The sequence below is a fragment of the Pelodiscus sinensis genome, chromosome 1, assembly GCF_052426305.1.
Source record: "Pelodiscus sinensis isolate ZL-2025 chromosome 1, ASM5242630v1, whole genome shotgun sequence".
Classification (NCBI taxonomy): Eukaryota; Metazoa; Chordata; order Testudines; family Trionychidae; genus Pelodiscus; species Pelodiscus sinensis.
The window spans coordinates 73373770-73388738 of NC_143052.1; the positions used below are offsets into that span (position 1 = coordinate 73373770).

Consider the following 14969-nt stretch of genomic DNA (forward strand, 5'->3'; position numbering starts at 1 on the left):
TTCCACATCACAGTTCTAATGGGCAACTGTCTGTGGCCTAAGAATAAGGAATTCCTCTTTGCTAAAACTTAATAAGTTCTTCTTAATCATTTAGTCCTATAAATGTTCCAGCAAATGAATTAATTGAACGGGGGAAAGGCAGGGGAAGAGAGATTCATGTGGGGTTACCTCAATTTGCATGAAGAGCTTGTTCAAAAAAAGCAAGATAAGATTTGTATTTAGCAATCAAAACTAAGGAAGAAGCCTGTGATTTAGGAACTCACTGGCAGAGTTTATACAGAAGAAATGTGGAAATATATGATTACCAGTTTGTTCTCCTGAACAGCAAACTCTTCAAGGTCTCTGAAATCCGTGCGCAGAGTGCAAAGACTGGTGGTAAGAGAATCAGTCACAAATACAGGCCTGTTGATGGGGGGCCGGGCAAAAGGGGTAATTGCCCCAGAGACTGGTGATACAAAAGCAGGAGCCCTAGACCCTTTAAATCACCATCCGGAGCGCCAAGCAGCACGCTCCAGGGGGTACAAAAGTCTGGCGGGAGCACAGCGCATCTGCATGGTGATGGGGGGGGCTGCATGGTGATGATTCTGTCAGCCCTCATGCACCCATATAATTATATTCCTCCTCCCCCAGACTCCATGGATGACTCTCTGCAGGTCTGTGAAAGGAAGGAGAAGCAGTACAGGGTGCATTTGACAACTGTCTGTTCTATTCATGCCTTCTGAAGCACCTGGCATTGGTCACTCTTGGAAATCAGAATACTGGGCTAGATGGACCTTTGGTCTGACCCAATATGACCATTTTGCTCTTATCATCCCTCCCCTCATCCTCTAGCCCTGTAAAGATTATCATCCTTTGGTCATGTCTCATATCTGGTTGTGTCTGTAGTCAACACCGTTCACATTACTGCAGTGCTATTGTATAAAATATGCCTCGTGAGGTGTCATGTGAAAATAACATGCTCGTTATTAATATCATTGTGAAAAGCATATGTTAACATAATATGTGAAGGGAGGAGCTCCATCTGTATGATGTTATTTGATCGAGTCTAAGATAGGGAAACCTCCCCTTGGTAAAGATGATAAACAGGTCTGTCCTAGACAAAGGAATGCGGGGTTACCTCAATTTGCATGTTAACAGTAAATAAATCTATCAAACCAACCAGCTAGATTATTCTGTTCTTGAACTTCTATAAAGAATTAACATGGCTCCTACATTCTCAAGACAGGAGACTAAATCCCCAGGAGGCCTTCCTGACAAGACAAAGACAATCTCTTTAGAAAAATAAGGAGCAGAGAGTAAAACTCCATCTTTAACCTTCCTGAGGAAATAAAAAAGCCATACAATTTGATCTCAGTGATGGGACCTGGCTAGTAAAAAGCTGCAAAAGAGATTGAATGTAAAAAACACCAATCACAACAGCACACACAGCCACCACAAAACCAAAAACAACAACAAAACCAAATCCAACCACCCTATCTTCAATAAAGGCAGTATTTGTCTAGATTCAACTTTAGCGTTTAGGTGTGTGTTTGCACTTTTATTTTCTTGTAATCATCTCTGCCATTATCCCTTTTGCTTTGTATCACTTAATGTAGGTTCTTTAGTTAAAAGAACTTGTTTTACTTTGACTAGAAACCAATTCAGTGCTGCATTTGAAGCAACGGGTGTACTGAGTCTTGTTAAATTAGTAAATTGTGATGTACTGACTTTTTAACAGAGCATAAAAGTTAACATCTTCTGTGAATGTGCAGTGGTAGGGGCTGTGTGTTGCAAAAACCTTCTGAGGAGCTGAGGGGCTGGAGTTCACTAATTGTTTCCTGCTAGGCAAGGCGTGGGTGTTAGAATGGGTGGGAGATGGAAGAAAGCGTGGAAAGAGTAGGAAAAGGGGCCCCTTTTGCTCTCCTCTTCTCCACCAATTGTGATCATCGTTATAATACCCCCATATTCCTGGAAGGGAGGTAGTGGATACATAGCAGGAGTAGAGAAGAAAAAAGATTTATCACTCTGTAATTTTCAGACCAGTTTGTTCAATTAATGTTTGATAGCCAGAGAGGTTTCTCTTTTCCACAGGGATTAGGTGTCATACGCATTGTCATTCTCAGAGTTCTGATGCGATCTCCAAAGAATGGTTGTGGATAGACATATGGCTAGCATGTAGAAATTACTGGTGTCCATAGATGTTTGAAAAACTAAAGCTTTTCAGGAAGACACCTTTCTGCCCCACCCCCACCCCACCCCATAAGCTATGCATAGATGTCTGCTCTGCTCAAATGGGGGCTTCCCATAACTGCAGCTCTTGCAGGCTTCCTGTGCACCTGAAGACTTGCCAAATTAACCTGCCATATGTAGGTATCTGCTTCATGCCAACACGGTCTGAAGCAGGGCTGTGCTTAGGATATGATTTTAGAATTTTCCACAATATGCTAATTAAATAGTTCTAAAGCAAATTGTAAATGAAGGCCCTGTAGGCTAACACAGTACAGTCAGACATTTACAGTATCAAGCTTGCGTTGGCAAGCGCCTGTCAAATGGCTTCATTACCACTTGAGTGGCTCTTTCAGAGCTTCCATCTCTGCTAACAGCTCTGGCAGGCTTCTTCACTTTTAAGTTAATTAGATCCTCTCTGGAGAAAGCAGAACTACAGAACAAGGATAGAAAGAGATGAGTGGGTGGGACATTAAGACTCAGTGTTCAGGTGCCTTACACATATTCTGCGTATAGGGAAGGATAGCCCTCCTCTGTAAATCCCCCTATTCAGGCATCCTCAACTCACTAGGATATTCACTCACCTTTGCAAGCTCCAAATAGCCTTACCTTGTCCATTTGTCATCATCCAGTCTAATTTGTCTCCATGTTTTTGGCAGCAAAATATTTAGTCACTAAGGGTATATCTAGACTACATGCCTCTGTCGCAAGAGGCATGTAAATTAGACTACCCGACATAGTCAATGAAGCCAGGATTTAAATATCCCCGGCTTCATTCAAATAAAAATGGCCACCGCGCTGTGACGGCTCAGCTGATTGTTGGCAAAGCGCGGCAGTGAAGATGCAGATCGGTAGACAGGGGAAGCCTTTGTCGACTGCTCCCTTATGCCTCGTGAAACGAGGTTTACAGGAGCGGTCAACAAAAGCATTCCCTGTCGACCGATCCATGTCTTGACTGCCGTGCTGTGCCAACAATCAGCTGAGCCGGCACAGAGCGGTGGCCATTTTTATTAGAATGAAGCCGGGGATATTTAAATCCCGGCTTCATTGACTATGTCGGGTAGTCTAATTTACATGCCTCTGGTAACAGAGGCATATAGTCTAGACATACCCTATGAGTTGACAGCTAAGCATTTAGACACTGCTGCCAGAAATTAAATATTTAGTTATCAGATCTCTAAGTATCACTAAGTATTTCAGCACTCGTGAAACTGGTAAGTAACCAATCAGCTGAGAAGACAATCGTTGATCATAATTTTAACTTCATTATCAGATTATTCTATTTAGTAGTTATCCAACCAACACAATTCTGTCTACCCAAAGAGCAGGGACATACTAAGAGATGTAGAGAGAGTAGTCAATGCAAAGATACCCCTTCATAGACAAATCTTCCTGGGCATAATTCTTTTTCTGGCTCAGCCTGTTGTGCCTGGGTATGGAAACACAAAAGGGTAAATTAAAAATCACCCATTGTGGCCACATAAGGAGTGAGTCAAAGAGGAAATGGCAGCTACAGTAAGATTCTGCTTGACCAATTTATTTCAGGGCAGTACTTGCTATCAGTCTTAAATTAACTTGTACCATCACAGTATGACCCTGTGGATGGTCTTGCCTAAAAAGGACCTGGGGGTTACAGTGGATGAGAAGCTGGATATGAGTCAACAGTGTGCCCTTGTAGCCAAGAAGGCTAATGGCATATTAGGATGCATTAAGAGGAGCATTGCCAGCAGATCCAGAGATGTCATTATTCCCCTTTATTCGGCTTTGGTGAGGCCACATCTGGAGTACTGTGTCCAGTTCTGGGCCCCCCACTACAAAAAGGATGCGGACGCATTGGAGAGGGTCCAGCGGAGGGCAACCAAAATGATTAGGGGTCTGGAGCATATGACCTACGAGGAGAGGCTGAGGGACTTGGGTCTGTTTAGTCTGCAGAAGCGAAGAGTGAGGGGGGACTTGATAGCAGCCTTCAACTTCCTGAAGGGAGGTTCCAAAGAGGATGGAGAGAGGCTGTTCTCAGTAGTGACAGATGGCAGAACAAGGAGCAATGGTCTCAAGTTGTGGTGGGAGAGGTCCAGATTGGATATTAGGAAAAACTATTTTACTAGGAGGGTAGTGAAGCATTGGAATGGGTTACCTAGGGAAGTAGTGGAGTCTCCATCCCTAGAGGTGTTTAAGTCTCGGCTTGACAAAGCCCTGGCCGGGTTGATTTAGATGGGATTGGTCCTGCCTAGAGCGGAGGGCTGGACTTGACGACCTTCTGAGGTCTCTTCCAGTACTGATTCTATGATAAGGGGATGGTTGGATGAAATAACATGATCTTGGTAACTAATTGACCATTCATTTCCAGTTGGAAATAGGTCAATGGAGGGATGATAGGAGTTGCTATAGGGAACTTTCTGGGTGTCTGGCTGGTGAGTCTTGCCCACATGCTCAGGGTTTAGCTGATCGCCATATTTGGGGTCAGGAAGGAATTTTCCTCCAGGGTAGATTGGCAGAGGCCCTGGAGGTTTTTCGCCTTCCTCTGTAGCATTGGGCACAGATCACAGCTGAAGGACTCTCTGCATGTTGGGGCCTTCAAAGTATTGGAAGGCTTCAATATCTGAGACATAGGTGAGAGGATTATTCTAAGAGGGGTGGGCGAGATTCTGTGGCCTGCACGGTGCAGGGGGTCAGACTAGATGATCATAATGGTCCCTTCTGACCTTAAAGTCTATGAGTCTATGAGCCTATGATGTGAAATCTTCCTGTGCAAAGGCCACTGAAATGAGTTCATTAATGAACAGGATTTTATGCACAAAAGGTAAAAATCACACCAATCCTGAGGTTCCCTAAAAAGCCCTACCCCCAACATCATCTCCCCAGTGCACCTCTCTGGATGGAGCAGCTGCAAAGATGGGATCTGAATAGGCTGACACAAAGAGTATGGGTGGAGTAAACTTGCTGGGAGAAGATTCATAGAATACATATGTATGTAGAATGTGGCCTGGGCACTCACAAAGGGGCATGCTACTACTTCACCGAGTCACAGAAAGGCTGTTGCCTACCCTGGAGTAGAGAGGTGAAACCCTGCCCTGCTAGAGTTCCTTGTCCAATGCTCACAGAGGCAGTGTGGGACACTGAGTGATAGAAAGGTTACTACTTTGTGCACAGTTTCCTAAGTTCAACATACACTGCTGATACATACCTTGAATGGGAAATGTATTACATTCACTCCAAAGACCATATCCTTGCAAAGTTTCTTCCAAAAAAAAAAAAAAAAAAGAGGGGGGAGAGATGTTAATACTGCATTTTTTTACATTATTTGTGAAACTGAAAATCAAAAGTGTATAAACTGGGTCAAATCAATTTTTCTGCACAACTGAGTGAGGCTAGCAGGCTGTATACTATGCTTTAGTCTGCTGTGATTGGAAATTATAAATCCCATGAAACTCCTGGTTATTAGGGAAGCCAAAGACAAACTCTAATATCTTTGCCAGGCAGAGTACAAAAGCATAGACCCTAGTCTATAACGTAAGGATGTGCACAAATGCTAAGGGCACAGTTATCAGCACTATGGTTGTACTGAGACACACCACTCAAGGTTCAGGGCTTCATTGTGCTAATAGCACTGCTCAGACACACAATGAAAATACGGGCCTTGCTCCCAAAAAGTTCCCATCTCAGCTGGTGGAGAAATACATGATTTTAAGAGTGTAGTATGCAAAATGTCCTGTATACAGGCTACATTTCTTTTAAACGCCAAGCTTCCAAGGAGGAAAAAATAGTTCTAGTTACCATCATATCACTTACCACATAGAATGTTGTATGTGGCTTGCCCAGCCAACGGTGCCTGTTCCACTCAGTAACAGTGCAGTGAGCATTCTGTTTCTGATTGGGCAGTTTCCCCCCAATAAAATGTCTTGGAGTAGAATAAACGTGTTTGTGCAGTGGTGGCTATTTGTCACTGTAGCCCTTGACACAGGCATTAAAGCATCTGCCATTTAGAACTATGTGTCATAACCACCCAACATGCGAGCTGTAATAAAATCCTCCCTTCCTATCCCGAACTAGAGATGCCTGTTTAGTTAGCAAAGTTGCACTTCTAGACAACTATCAAGCATGTAATTGATCTGAACACCAAACTCCATATCAAATCAAAGGAAAACAAAAATAATTAGAAACAGCCATTCAGCAAAGACCTTGACAAAGACAGTTTTTTAAATTGATCCCCAAAATAATTCAGAAAAAAGGAACATTCCATTTTCTGACTGCTGCCATTGAACACACACTTTCCACTCCCACATCCTAGACTATCATGAAAACTATGCCACGGCCTATACATTTGCCAGTCTAAGTTAGAGGGATTATTGCTCTCATGTAATTTCAGTTCTCTGAGGCCAGGTCTACACTAAGGAGGAAAGTTGAATCACAGTACACAACTCCAGCTATGTTACTATGGAACTGAAACCAGTGTACCCGATTCAAAACAAAAAAAAGGAAGTTTTTCTTCACCTAACACACAGTCAATCTGTGGCACTCCTTGCTAGCAGATATTGTGAAGGCCAGGACTTTAACAGGGTTCAAAAAAGAGTAGATAAATTCATGGAGGATAGGTCCAGTTAGCCAGGATGGATAGGAAAGGTGTCTCTAACCTCTGTTTGTCAGAGGATGGGAATGGGTGATGGCGTGGTATTGCTTGATGATTACATGTTCTGTTCATTCCCTTTGGGGGCACCTAGCATTGGCCATTGTCGGAAGACAGGATACTGAGCTAGATGGATCTTTAGTCTGACCCAGTATGGCCATTCTTATGTTCTTATTTGAGTTTCCCTGCTGCCCCCACAGTGGGAGGCAGACAGGAGCAAATGCTCTCGTTGGCTTCTCTTACTCCTCACAAGAGCGGGAGTACCAGCCACTAAGTCTTTACTAGACCCACTAAATTGATCTCTAGAAGATCGATTCACGGAGTGAAGACATGACTTAAAATAATAACTATACTTGTCACTAACCAAATGATAACACATATTTGGTCAAAAACACATACGGGCAACACATACCTTCATTAATTATTATGTAAGGCCCAACTCCCATATTGCCTTCTGTATGGGCAAACTTCTGTAGTTCATTGGAGCCAGTTGATCTCAGCTGGGCTCCTTGGAGGTGTAAGTTACAGAATCAGAGCCTGCATGTGTTGCCCATGCATGCATTTTTGCATAGATGACCCTATGCATGTGCAAATAATACAATCTATGCACAAAAGTAGGATTTGCCCGTTCAAACAAATAGCTACATGTAAATAATAATATTTGTGTATGTAAGCGAGCTTTGTGTGAGCCAAATCAGTTGTACTGCAAGCTATGGAATTTATGTGTGTAAGGACAAGAAGATCCGGAGATATCAGACCTTAAAAAGACAATAGTATGGTATATGGGAATTTATTTTATATCACAGAAGTGTCCAAAATGTATTAGTTTTCACTGGTTGAGCCCACTGATGTATGTGGTATAGTTGCAGCCATGTCAGTCCCAGGAGGGTGAGGTAATATCTTTTATTGGACCAACTTCTGTTGGTAAGAGAGACAAGCTTTCAAGCCACATGGAGTTTTTCTTCAGGTCTGGGAAATGTACTGCAAGATGGCGAGGTGAAGCAGATTCTTTAGCATAAGTGGTTAACACATATTAATAAGGGTCCATTCAAGACCCATTAACATCTCTACAATCATAGGACAAAAAAAGGGTTAGTAGGTTACAGATTATTGTAATAAGACATGAATCCAGCACTTGTGTTCTGTCCATGGTTTTTAGCAACTAGGAAAGTTACGAATTTAAGTTGCCAGGTTCATCTTCTGAAAGTGTTGTATGGGTTGCCTTTGAGGATGAGGACTGATAGGTGAGACACAGAATGAGTGCTTTGTGAAAGGTGTTCACCCACACATGATGAGAGCGGGGGGGAGGGAGGAGTTGCCTTTTGTCATTGTCCTGTGTGAGTTCATTCAAGAGTGCAGTGATTGGTTTCACCTACACATAATTGTTATTGGGGCATTTAGGGCACTGAACGAGGTATGCCATAGGTTGTGGTAGGTAAGTGTAGATCCATGGATCTTGGGAGGGGGGTTGATTATTGTAGCAGTGGAGATACATCTGCAGGTTTTGCATCCATTGTTCTGGCAGAGTCTAGTGCCTCTTTGAGTTGGTGTGTCCTGGTCTATGGGAAACTTGCTTCCAGTGATGTGCTTGGAGAGGCTGGGAGTTGTTTCATGGCCCAAAGAGGGGATTCAAGAAAGATTTAGTTTGGGTTGGGGTTCCCATGGAATATGAATGTTAGTTGTTTGCTGATATCCCATATGGTCCCAGAGTGGGGTGACAAGTGACAACTGGTGATATGCAATAAGAGGAAGTTTTATTTTCTGTATTGAAGCAGGTGATCTCAGGGGACATGGGTGGCCCATTTCAAGGTGCAATCTACATCTCTGCTAGAATGTCCTTCTTTGGTGAAAGTAGTTTTAAGGGTCAAGGTGTATATCCTGGACTTTCTCCTCTCTTAGGGGAGTCTGGACGGCCCTGCCTCAACAAGAAATGGTGAAGTCTGCCTTGATCACAGTGCGGATCTCTAAAAAGGACAACTCAGGCCTATGTCAAGTCTGAGGCAGAATGTTTTGCATAACAATGCAGATTAAGCATAGTACGTGAGACCAAGTCAAGAAATATGGCAATCAATCTTGTACTGGTACTTCTGTTTCTGATAAGCAAAAATTACAGATGCAGCCATAAAACTGTTAACTAGTACATAGTTTTTGCAACATTCTGAGTAGCAGGACGTATCCCAAATAGGGGCATTGGGCATTTTAGGCATCTTACACAATATGTAATCAATTGGTAAATATTATTAGAGGGATCAAGTCTTGCTTAGTAAGAAGAATCAATGGGAGAGAGGGAGCAGGGTTGACCCACAGGTTCTGCTCATTGTAACTAGAAGTAATAGACCCTTCACACCAGCTACGGCAGTGCACGGCGTTCTAACCAGTGGGAATCGAAGGAATCACGACTTCCCGCATGGTACTATAGGTGGCATACAGGTGAAGTATATGTGATCTAGGCTTAATTATTGTATTATAGTAGATCTTCTATTAATTGGTTTTGCATTGCTTTGCACTGTAATAATTGCTTTACAATTTATAGTATTTCAGGTTTAAATTGTTTAGTAATTGTTTTTAAGGCTTGTAAAACTTAAACAACTATATTAACTGCTTAAAGCTTGCAAGAAATAAGAAAGTGATTATGTCTTCCTGGAGTGTCCTGGTTTCCCTTGGATCTAAAAATAAATCGACCCACACAATATTCCTCTAATTATATTCTGTGATATCTGTGTGCCAGGCTGCAGATCACAGATTTCTTGCTGCATTTGGGGCGGTTCCTGGATCAATGAAGGTGGATTTCTTATATATGTCTGTAGGGTTCCATTGTTGAAGCTGATTATTGTGTCCAGGATTCTGGTATGGGAGTATTCTAGAGAAAGTTTAGTGGATGGGTGGTTGTTGTAGAAGTTACAATAGGAATTTATCAGGTAGATTAAACCTGCCCAGAGGATGAAAATATGAATATATCTCTGGTATGTTATTGGAAAAACCTGCCAGTCCAATAAAAGATATTACTTGCCCAGCCTTGTATCTGCCACACTGAGTTCTGTATAGCTCAGGGGTGGACAATAATTTGTGAAGTGGTCGCGGGCTGCCCCAGAAGGGGCGGGACCTTGGGCAAAAGGATTAGAGTGTCTGGCAGAAAGGTGGGGCTTTTAAATTGAAAGGGCTTGCACCTTCCCTGTGGCTCTTAGGAAACACATTAGTGGGGGACCAGGAATTGTGAGCCCTTTCAACTCCTGCTATTAGAAAGGGTTCACAGCTGAAAGGACTCACAGCTCCCAGCCTACCACTACTGCATTGTTTGGCACTTGCCGGGAAGGGGCGAGCCCTTTAAATATAGCAGGAGTTGAAAGGGTGTTCCAGGCACCGTATTAGGGGGTGGGGCCAGGAGCTGCCGTGGGCCAGAAGAAAGGACTAAGTGGGTCGGAAACGACTCACTGACAGACTCTTGTCCAGTCCTGCTACAGTTGTACTCATGGGTGTGCTTTTTGGTGTGCTTATAGACAATGTTACCTATTGTTATGTGCAGTAAATGGCAATCTGTCCAACTCAGTCAATGTATATAACACCCTGAGTACAGCCATCTTCAGGAGCACTCTTGTAACATTTATCATATATAGATGTTAGATGTGAAGAGAGAGGGAGTTGGGACAACATAGTTCAAGCTATTAACATGTTATTCACTAGTTTGCTGGCAGTAGAATGAAATATTGTTGGACACATTAGCATGTTCAATACAATTGAAAGCCAACTTCCCACCTACATGTTCTATTGAATAGCAATTTTTTTCTCTTCTTTCTTTTGCACCACAGTATGTTTGGATTTTTTCCAGGGCATTTTAATTTGGGAAACATCCATGTTTTTCCCCCTCTGCTCTACAGTGCCAACCCCTAGCACCTATTCTGATGTAGGAAGGAAACAAGAAAAATAGGAAAAAATAGACATATATTTACAGCATATTTAATGTATGTACTATTTATTAAATATAGCCTTCCATTGCTAATTCAAACAACCTTAGAGTTAGTTCCATTGGTCTGAAATCAAAATGTAATTACATCTGCTTTGAAATTCTCTTCCCCCACCCCTCCTCAATCTTATTATTTCTTACTTATATTACAGTTGTAGATAACAGACACAACAGAAATTGGCGACTCCTTTGTGCTAATCATGGGGCTGTTTGGACCACGGGAGAGAGTCCCTGGCCTAACCAGCTTATATTCTAAATACTGTACTTTTGGCATTGGAACTAGGAGTTTCAATGCACATGGTGAATCTTTCTGGATTCATTTAAAATGAGCCATTGCTATGACTTATGAAGAGGGATATGGGGGCTGATCCTGCTGCATTTACTCAATCAGAATCAAAGTTCCGTTGATTCCTGGGCCCCTTATGTCAATGGCAGTATCATAAGAACGGCCATACTGGGTCAGACCAAAGGTTTATCTCACCCAGTAGCCTGTCTTCCAACAGTGGCCAATGCCAGGTGCCCCGAGGGAATAAACAGAATGGAGAATCATCAACTGATCCATCCCATTGCCCATTCCTAGCTTCTGGAAAACAAAGGCTAGGGACATGGTGCCTGCCCATCCTGGCCAATAGCCATTGATGGATCTGTCCTCCATGAATTTATCTAGTTCTTTTTTGAAGGATCCATTACTAGGGATCAGTTCCATGGTTCCCTTCACAAAAGATCCATGGATAGAGGGAGTAGTATTTCATGGGCTTAGTTCTTTATATTTACATTTGTTTTTGTCAATATCTGCACACTGTATTCAAACAAGGAGGGAAACATGCCTGAGTTTGCATCTGGTGGGCTGGAGGCGCAGTGGGATGAGTGACAGATAGAGGGAAAGATTATGCTTCCTGATCATACATCTCTTCTCCAGGACAGTGGGGTATGTCACCTTTCAGGACACAGAGAGCCCCAGTTTGCCCTAAGCTCCATAACTATGATCCCCAGATACTGAAAGGTACAATGTCTGTAAGGACAATGCTTAACTTAGTAACTGTATCACCAATGAAAAATTATCCATGGAAGAGAGATCGTCAAAGCTGAGCTGACCCTGGGCAGCTTTCCTGCAAGGGTATGTGGCAGAAGAGGCTGTACCACTTCTAACCTTGGGCTGGCACTCCTGGTTTGGGTCACAGGAATGGCATGTTTCGGAGAGGAAAAAAATAGCCTGGACTCTTCTGACAATATTCCCAGGTCTATTTGGAGAGAGGTCCCTGCCTTTGGAACCTCTCTCACTAGACACCTATATTTAGCCCGAGAGGAGGGGGAGGGAGAAGAGGTTTCAGTTTTAAGCGCCGCTGGTCGCCCTAAAATCAACACACCCACCACCTATGGGAAGCAGGCCGATTCCCACCGAGGGGGGTGGCCGCTGCCCTCTGGGACTATCCCCCAATGCACCTTGGCTCTCCCACTTCATCCCGCAAGCTGTGGTTGTGGTTCCCCCCTCCCCCCAAACAGGAGATGTTCCCCAGAGGGAGCCCAGGATACTGGTTGGAATCGGATCCGGAGGGTGATGCACCGCGACAGCTAAAAGTTGGATAAAGTTTCAGCCGCTACTATATATAAAGCAGGGGGACTTATGTCACTGCTCTAATTAAATTCCAGCTGGGTTGCTCCTCCGGGTTTTTTTGAGCCTGTCACCCAACTCCGGCCGGCAGAGAGGCCAAGGGGAGAGCATGATGATGGACCTTTTTGAAACTGGCTCCTATTTCTTCTACTTGGACGGCGAAAATGGAGCCCTGCAGCAGCTGGAGATGGCCGAGGGCTCCCCTTTGTACCCAGGCAGCGACGGCACCTTGTCCCCCTGTCAGGACCAAATACCCCCAGAGGCGGGGAGTGACAGCAGCGGAGAGGAGCATGTGCTGGCCCCCCCTGGCCTACAACCCCCTCATTGCCCCGGCCAGTGTTTGATCTGGGCTTGCAAGACCTGCAAGAGGAAATCGGCCCCCACCGACAGGAGGAAAGCAGCCACCCTGCGGGAGAGGAGGCGGCTGAAGAAGATCAACGAAGCCTTCGAGGCTCTCAAACGGAGGACTGTGGCCAACCCCAACCAGCGGCTGCCCAAGGTGGAGATCCTGCGGAGCGCCATCAGCTACATCGAGAAGCTGCAGGATCTCCTGCACAGGCTGGATCAGCAGGAGAAAATGCAGGAGCTCGGGGGAGACCCCTTTAGCTTCAGCCCCAAGCAGGGAAATGTAAGCAGAGCGCTTGCACTCCGTCCCCGCCTGCCCCCTGACAGTCAGCTGCGAGCCCGCCGGCCGCCGTTCCCCTCCGCTCGCTCTTCCCGTTCCCTGGGAGAGGCTGCGGAGCCGGCGCTCCGGGCACACCCATAAGCACTGAGCAGGCTTCGCCAGGGAAGTAGAAGTGGCTGAGAAGTCCAGCCGGCCGGCAGGCTGGCCCGAGGAGCTGCGAGCCTCCTTGCTAATACCTGTTCTTTCTCTCTCCCTCTGCCTGTTTGCTTCAGATCCCAACCTCCGATTTCCTGAGCACCTGCAGCTCCGACTGGCAAAACGTTTCCGATCATTCCAGAGTGCTAGCAATCAACGCCAAAGAAGGTAAACTCCCGGGGCACTGGCCAGACCCTAACTTGTAGGCGCGGGGCTGAGGAAGAGAGGGGCAGAAAGGAAAAGGATCTATAGTGAAAGCACAACTTACAGTGCTGGGGAAAAGTTACACTGTTAAGATATTGTACACTCCGCTCTCTCCTATAGGTCTGAGAAAGAGCGCAGTGTACAACATATTAACAGTGTAACTTGTTCCCAGCACAGTAAGTTGTGCTTTCACTAAGAGACTAGATCCCCCCCATCTATCAAGTTCTATAACTAGCTAGTTATATCTATATAGAGATATACAGATCTATCTATCTATCTATCTATCTATCGTATAGGAATCAAGACAATTACTATATGTATAGTGTTACTATATATTTATAGTGTGTATATATATATAATGCTCTTTGGTATATCTATATATCTATATCTATGCCAGATAACGTTGTATAGATATAGATATAGATATAGATATAGATATAGATATAGATATAGATATAGATATAGTCTTGATTCCTTTTCCTTCGAGTCTTTTTAATATAATTTCTTGTTAGAATCTCTTTTTCTTTGAGGCGCTGTTCCTTTCTGTCATTGCCTTCTGTCTATGGATCCCTGGTTTTAAAAAATAAACCAAACACTCTATTTATCTTTTTCTATTTATCTTTTACACTAACCAGGAGCCTCCATCGTTGACTCTTCAGCCTCTAGCAGCCTTCGTTGTCTTTCTTCGATAGTGGACAGTATTTCTTCAGAAGATCCCAAAATTCCCAGCGTGGAGGAAGTGGTAGAGAAGTAGCTATGCACTTGGCCTGGTAGTATTTGAATGCAGATAACAAGGGTCTTCCCCCCCACTCTTTCTAAGCGAAATAATGAAGTAACTTAATATTCTAGCAGTCCCGGTGAGGGAGCCTGGCTAAAGACACTGTTGAGAGGGAGATAAAATTGTATGTTCTTAAAAAGAAATGTACCTCAGATAAGTGTACAGCCCACTTCCTTCGTTCTTGTTTTTCTTTCTTATGTTGTATAGACCACTCCTTTTTTATTTAATATATTGACTTGTTTTCTGGTGATCCTCTTTGTATAATACTCAACCAAAAGTTCATTCCTGTCTGAGTGAAGCTGTTGTTTGGAGTCCTTCTTAGTATTATTTAAAGAGTTCTTAGTTTTTGTTTTTGTACATAATTTTAGCACTTTTTATGTAACCCTGATCCCTATATATATATATTTAAATTGTGGAATGTGATACTGTATATAAGAACGACCAGATTTCTTAGGTATGTAAAATAAAGTTCTTTCGGTTACAAAGCTCCCAGCCCTTTGGTACTTTAAATGATGGGCCCGATCCTGCTCCCACGAGAATGACATTTTGCCACTGACTTCAGCAAGATCCGGACTCCCTTCGGTCAATCCAAATAAAAGGTGTTTCGTTGCAAATAGGCCCATTCAGGGCAGCGTCTCTTGACCTGGCTGAAGAGTTTCGCATCCGCTCACCGCCGCAGAGGGCCTTCACGTTTTCCCTCTAGCTTTGCACAAGCCGCCTTCCCCAGCTGAGCTCTGTGACGGCTGTGTGTAGGCTCGCAGACAG

The 14969-nt window shown here is 43.9% G+C and overlaps 1 protein-coding gene across 1 annotated transcript; it reads left to right on the forward strand.

Moving 5' to 3' along the window:
- Positions 1-12511: 12511 nt before the first annotated feature.
- MYF6 (myogenic factor 6) lies at positions 12512-14180 on the forward strand. The gene is given in 3 exon segments (NM_001286931.1): positions 12512-13030; positions 13300-13390; positions 14062-14180. Coding segments are annotated over 3 exon segments (729 nt in total).
- Positions 14181-14969: the final 789 nt, after the last annotated feature.